Source organism: Acanthochromis polyacanthus, chromosome 4 (genome assembly GCF_021347895.1).
Source record: "Acanthochromis polyacanthus isolate Apoly-LR-REF ecotype Palm Island chromosome 4, KAUST_Apoly_ChrSc, whole genome shotgun sequence".
In the NCBI taxonomy this organism is placed as follows: Eukaryota; Metazoa; Chordata; class Actinopteri; family Pomacentridae; genus Acanthochromis; species Acanthochromis polyacanthus.
The window spans coordinates 27655057-27661719 of NC_067116.1; the positions used below are offsets into that span (position 1 = coordinate 27655057).

General features: G+C 42.5%; 1 protein-coding gene across 3 annotated transcripts; it reads right to left on the reverse strand.

Moving 5' to 3' along the window:
• Positions 1 to 332: 332 nt before the first annotated feature.
• On the reverse strand, positions 333 to 3746 carry barhl2 (BarH-like homeobox 2). 3 transcript variants are annotated; one of them, XM_022221464.2, is made up of 3 exons: positions 2770 to 3746; positions 1927 to 2140; positions 333 to 991 (listed from the first exon to the last, which is right to left on the reverse strand). In XM_022221464.2, exons 1-3 carry the CDS (start codon positions 3332 to 3334, stop codon positions 679 to 681), a joined length of 1092 nt encoding a protein of 363 aa, XP_022077156.1. In that variant the 5' UTR covers positions 3335 to 3746; the 3' UTR covers positions 333 to 678. The 3 variants fall into 3 exon arrangements, with proteins under 3 accessions (XP_022077156.1, XP_022077087.1, XP_022077022.1); XM_022221395.2 differs by having other exon boundaries at positions 1927 to 2143; positions 2770 to 3745; XM_022221330.2 differs by having other exon boundaries at positions 1927 to 2152; positions 2770 to 3745.
• Between the last annotated feature and the right edge of the window lie 2917 nt (positions 3747 to 6663).

The window sequence follows — 6663 nt, forward strand, 5'->3', positions numbered from 1 at the left end:
CTGGTAAACACAAATATAAAAGCAGTGGAAGCTGACCTCCAGTCGGCTGATCACTGGTTCTGTATCTTCCCATTTAGAGACCATATGCTGCTGTTACAAATTATTTACCTTCATCCGTTTTTGGCACAAAATTACATCAGCTTGGGAAAGAGTGACGTGTTAAATGTGGGTCAACGTGTTTTTGGAATAAAAAATTTTAAGAGTATATTTTTGCATATTAATTGAGAGAAATTATGAGGAAATTAACATCTGGATTTATTTTTGGTTTCTTGTATGGAAGGTTTTTTTTAAAAAGAAATTTGGACTCGTGTTTCAATAGAAGCGTCTACAAATCAATTAGTATCATTACTTTATTCATTCAGTTCTTCTCCATCTAATAAACTTTATAAGTTTATTTGCTAATGTAAGTGTATTTGTACAAAAGACAAACAAACAAACAATCAGACATGAGCAGTCCTCGCTGTAGCCCCGCACACAAAGTTCTGTATTTGGGCCTATATTAAATACCTCCTTTACTTCTGTAAAATGTCTTTAAATGTGTCTCTTTTTTTGAAGGGACGAGGGGGACAGAGAAAGGAAAAAAAGTCCTGCAATGTGGGTTCCGATGCAGTTACTCACATCACGTGTTCAACCAGCTTTTTTGTTTTTTCTGGTCATCGTCTTATTTTTTGCCCGTTTTTATCGCGGGTGCGGCGTGCCGGGCATCGGGTTGGATAGGGGGTTTAGTGCCGGCTGCCCCCCCGGCCCAAGGCCATGAATGAGCACCCTGGGGACTAGAGGTCTCTGGAGGCTGGGGTGCGGCGTGGAAGGAGTCCGGTACATACTGCTGTACATGGCTGCGGCGGCCGCGGCGGCCGTCGTGCTGTCCACGGTGCCCAGCAGACTCGGGTGGTAGAAGTAGGGCGACGGGAACATTCTCTGTAAGGCCGAGTAGTTTCCTGCTTCAGCCAGCAGCTCTAATCCCACCGCCGTTTGCCTCTTCCACTTCGTCCTGCAACATCGGATCAAAATACAACAGATGAATTATTTAATCATCTCATCTCTCCTGCTAATTCCCCAAACGGCCCCTTTCATTGGTATGCAGAGGCCTAATTATAACAGGCACGAATATGTGCTTAAGGTTTAATTAGAGGGGAAGAAGAAGGGGGAGAAAAGGGAAGGAAATATGTTTCAGTCTAAACTTATTCGAGCTGTACCGTTCTCAAAAAATCAGCTTTGATTTTAAAGGGTCACTGGTATAAAGGAAAGGATATTTTAGAAGATCTATTTGATAAAATCAGAAATATTTTTAGCGGAAAATATGCAACATAGAAAAGGTAGAATATTTTAATGTACTTGCAAAAAAATAAATGAAAAGCACTTACTAACGGTTTACAAATAACTCAGGCATCAAAAAGCTTTAAAGCAAGAAGCTGAAAAAAACATTTTCATAAAATTTCACTTTTTTGGAAAAAAAAGCCATTTTTGACACAACTTTGACATATTAAGAATTAACCATAATGTCAGCTTCAGGTGTCTGCAGTCCTTTAAAAGATATATTTTTCTTTTTTCCCCTCAAACTAAAACTTATTGTTAAAATAATTAGTGAGTTAAATTGCACGTCTTGCAGTGGTTATGCATGGATTAGAAATGGGAAGAAAAAGTGGTGCCCAAACATAAATAGAAATTTGCCAAATGTGAATTAAAGTGTCCAGAAAAATATAATAATTAGAGAAGAAAATTAAATTAGATGAATGCCACACAAAGTGAGGTTCATTTGTCTATTAGTGTAATCTTTATAATTCTTACACCTCCCAGTGTGCTTCCATGCAATATCCTGTTTTTGTTTTTGTTTTTAATCTCGCACCAACAAGAATAAAAAGGACACTTTCCAAATTATGCACTTAATATTATAATTATTAACAATAATAAGTGCTGGTTGCCTACCGTCTGTTTTGGTACCAGGTCTTGACTTGTGTGTCTGTCAGGTTGAGAGCCGCTGCCAGGTCCATGCGGTCCTGCACGCTGAGGTATTTTTGTCGCTCAAAGCTCCTCTCCAGCTGGTTGAGCTGGTGGTCGGTAAAGGCTGTCCGTGCTTTGCGAGGTTTTTTCGTGCGCACCGGTGGACTGTCTCTGCTACTGGAGATTTCCCGGTCACCCTCTTCTTTAGTCCCTGAGCGCAAAGCAAATGCGGGTGAGTTGTGGTTCAAACCATGGAGGCCTTACAAGCCCTCACACAGCATCCACAATAACACAGAAATTCCCTTTCAAATATTGCGAGAAATAAGCACACAGCAGTGAAAGTGATCAAACTTTGCCCCGAAACTTGTACAACGCGCGCCAACATGTGTGGCAAAGAAAAAGCAATAAATAAATAAAAAAAAACTTGTGGTGTATTTGTCATTTGAAGTTTTTTTCTGTCTCTCTCTTTCAGAAAACGAGAAATCAATATATCAATCCATCTCTATTTGTAGCTGTGTTTCAGTGCGCCATGATCCCCCCTCTAGGAAGAACAATAATCTCTCTAATTGACCCACTAGGGAGGCCCCTCGCGCGGGGAAAATCACCAGGCTTACATCTGTTTTCACATCTATTAGACTAATAAAGGAGGCTGGAACTAAGACAAAGAATCACACTATTATTATTATTATTACTATGTAAAGTAGGAAGTTTGTGCTCAGCTCCCATCTAGCTGCCTTTTCCGGCTATTTCCAACACCTGACATTTCCAAACCAGCAGCCTACATGCTGTGCGTCTTTCTCTCAGGTAAAGAACAGCTGATGCTCTTACCGTTGCATTTCATTTCACTCTGAATGTCGTCTCTTTTGTCCAACTTGCTCCTGTTCTCGTCTTGTTCCAACTTGGGCCTGAAGCCGTCCGGAGCCGTGGCACTTTCTGGTTTTGGCGTGTGATGCGGTGAGGATACACTGGTGCTGTAAGGTGCGCAGGCTGCCAGCGGTTTACTGTCGCCTAAAATGTCTTTGATTAGAAACGAGGAGGTGGCAGTCCTCGGGGCGCAGCCGGCCCCGGCGAGCGGCTGCTGCTGCTGCGCCTGCTGCTGAGGCGACAGCGGCAAACTCTGCGGCTGGTTGTGGTGATGGTGGTGATGCTGAAGGCTGTCCTGGACCAGATGCGCATCGGCGCCGTGCTCCATGGTGACCGAGATGGGGGACGAGGGGGCCGTTCCCACAGTGTCTATCTCCGAGCATGGCGACGGGGTTGCCTGGCTTCTGAAATCCGCTGTCCTGCTGTCGCCGAGGCGAAAATCTCCGTTCATGAGCACGGGGTTGCCAGAGTTAGAAGCGCCGGATAAAATAGTGTCTATCCCAAAACTCGACCCGCTGGATCCTTCCATATTAAGAAAGGAGGGATGAAGTCTTCATAACAACAGCGAGCTGCTTCTCCTCCGGTGCAAATCACAAGAAAGTCAGCAAAAAATAATAAAATTAACTCGGGAGCTACAGAGAAAGGGGGGGAAATTTTTAAAAAGAGTTGAGGAATAAACCCAGGAAAGAAACAAAATCCTCGTTTACAGGCGGCTCAGGCAGCCTATGGTCCAGGGTGTTACATTCAGTGAAAACGCGGAAAAGCAAAGTGTGGGTAGTCCACGTCCCTTTTTGTGTTATATTGAACTTTGTGTTAAAAGTTGAGGCGTATAGAGAGATATACATAGGGCTGACTCCTCGACATCAGGCTCCCCCTTTTTGCTGCTAATCGCTCCAGTGTTGCTCTACAATGACTTCCTATACTGACGTCACGGCCCACGGCGAGGGGGAATTAATATTTTCTCCTTTATAATAAACACTCGACGCCTTTTTCTCTCTCTCCCCACCTCCCCCTCGCCTCCTCACCCACCCACCCAGCCCTTCCTTCCCCGCGCCGCCATTGGCTCGCATCCCCGACCGGCTCCGGCTCCTTCACCCAATCAGGGAGTTGTTTCTTCATCCAGACGGTTCAAGCCAACCATTGCATTGAGTTTTAGTGCAGCTCTTTAAAAAAAAATAAAAGAAGAAGAAGAAGAAGAAGAAAAAAGGAAAAACACATGCATGTGCTTTAACGCCAAGCTGGAAACATTTTTATATGAATTTCTGGCTGCGAGAGAAAAAGATGTAGGATTTTTATTCAATTTTTATTAATGAAATAAAATTTAGAGCTGGTACACTGTAAACTATAAAAAGAAGAAATCCTCCGTGGCAGCAGCATGGTAGGAGAAATCTTTTTTAAATAGTTTTTTTCATTTTGCTTGGTAAAGTTGTGCGTAAAAGGCGCGCCACATGTACAATAATATCTTGTGCTTTTAGGAACGTAAGGAAGAAAAAAAAGTGACTTTTTCCAAGGCTGATTTTGAATTTTAAATATTAAATCTGGAATCCAGGCCACGATGGCGCGCTGATAACCGGCTGCCATCTGATCTGTCTTTATGGATATATTCTGAGGTCGACATATTTAGGAGCGGGGAGGAGTAGCGGTGACTGTCATGACAGCGCATCTTGTTAATAACCATGTCATCCTAATTAGTAAAGTAATTATGAGGTGCTAATGAGCGTTCAAAGGTAGTAGAAATTCAGCACTTTCTTCCCCTCCCGACGTGGATGTGAGGGACGTGGAGATGTGGAGGGAAGCGGGCTGACAGAGCGTCTGCAGAGGAGGCTGGAAGGTGCGTCTGTCTCCGGATGATGCCACATCTCAGGGGTAGGTGAAAGCAGCTGCACGGGCTCTTTTCTTTTTGCTGGACATGTCTAATTTCTCTCAGATGGATTTTTTTTTGTCCCTCCACAGACAACGCAGCCTCATCTCGGAATTTGTGGACGGATCACCGGAACACCTTCTGCTATTTTTCTTTTGATTATTATTGTTTTTCTTCTCCTTTAGCAGGTTTTGCAGGAAAACAAACGGAGCTGATGATGGTTTTTCGTGTGAGGCGGATTGGTGAAGATTTAATGCAGCTCAAAAATCCGGATTTATAGGTTTGTTCTTGATTTATTTATTTGAAATACAACAATCTGCTAATTTTGTCGATTAACATTTTTTATTTCTTTTCACTAAATCGGGGTTTGCCTTCAGCAAATCCTGCATGTGTTTCTTTCAAGTATTTTCATTTATTACAAGATAACCTGTATGATTTTTTTTGCTTATTTTAATCCGTCAGTTTTACTAGAAGTTAAATACATTTTATTTTTATTACAAATTGAAATGTTTTAATTATCAGCAGGTCATTTTTGATCATTTTACATATTTTGGCACGTTTTCCCATTTAAAATTTCATTAAACAGTTTAACAACAAAAAAAATCACTTTTCCCAAAATCTTTAAAGCAAAGTAATCACACTCTTAATTTCAGTTAAATGTATTTAAAATAACTGTGAGGTGGAATGAGGTTTAACTCGTGTCTCGGTAGGTGTGTGTCCTCCTGGCGCATCAGATGCAGGCAGAGTTTGAGCACAAGGCGGCGACAAAGCGAGGCCACAGTCTGCTGGAGTGAAGTTCATGAGCACAACTGAGGCCTCCTCTGCCCTTCACTGAAGCAGAGCTGCTTCACATTTCAGCACAATTTAATTTTAAACAATCATCCAAACCCTGCCACCGTCACACGAGCTGGTTTTACGCGCAGCGCATGGAGCCAGAAAAAAAAAACAAAAAACACTCCACACCGTTTCCTCCACAACCACGCGGAGCCAATTAGAATATCCAGTCCAACCTTTAATCAGGCCTTTTTCCCCCCATAAACCTTATTCCCTACAAATCGCTCAGATCAGATCAAAGCGATGCTTAAACACGTCAGTCAATGTGTGCAGAGGCGCACGGGCTGCTCATCAACTGAAAACAGGAACAATCAATCAATTATTAGGTTTTTTTAAGGCGCCGCGGGAGCAAATTGAAAGCTACCAGTTAGGGTATCGTGTTATTGGCCTCAGCTGATGGTCGATGATGGGACGGTGTAACAGTGGCTGGCACCATATTGATTCTCTGGCGGCTTTGCGTGTAAGCTGTCACTTCACCGCTGGCGACCTTTAGGTTGCACAGTTGCGGCGTTTACAGAGGGACACCCCCGCATTTAGACTGTCAGTCACTGCTGAGGGGGGGAGGGAGGGTGAGGCAGAGATGAGGGGGAGGCAGAGATGGGGGAGGAGGGTGCAGGGAGGGAGAGCCGGACATCCTCAGAGGGACGCAGGAGTTTTAAACGGCATGTGGGGAAAGTTGTGTTTGTTTGTTTTAATTAGTCAAAAGATCAGTTTCTGCACAGTTAAATTCAACTCACTGGTAGTTTGTTGAATCGCGATGAATACAGACATTTATTTATTTATTTGCGTGCTTTTTAAATTTCCACCAGCAACGTCATGAAAAGCAGGGTCCAATCAGGACAGAGGAAAAGGGCTTTGAAATTATGCATGTACAGAAATTAAAGTTTATAGAATTTAAAAGCCTTTAAATTAAAAAATAAAGTCAAATGTTATGGTTTCTCTATTAAATATCAAAATAATTGAGATTCTTTTTTAACTCCAGGAAACAGTCAAAAGTTTAGCTTGCTTATAATAAAATACCCATTTACCATCATCATCATTCCTGCTGCTAAAAAAAAAAAACAATTCCAGTCACATTCTCTAACTGGAGCAATTAAAATAATGCAAACTGATGCTGCATGACTCCGCGGAAAAATCAGACACATTTTGTGGAATAATGCTTG

Bases quoted from the DNA above. Each gene is read 5' to 3' on its own strand.
- barhl2 (XM_022221330.2), bottom strand. From the start codon at position 3,334: ATGGAAGGATCCAGCGGGTCGAGTTTTGGGATAGACACTATTTTATCC. The intron at 2,153-2,769 runs GTAAGAGCATCA...CTTTGCGCTCAG, and splicing joins GAGTGAAATGAAATGCAACG to GGACTAAAGAAGAGGGTGAC. The intron at 992-1,926 runs GTAGGCAACCAG...CCGATGTTGCAG, and splicing joins ACCTGGTACCAAAACAGACG to GACGAAGTGGAAGAGGCAAA.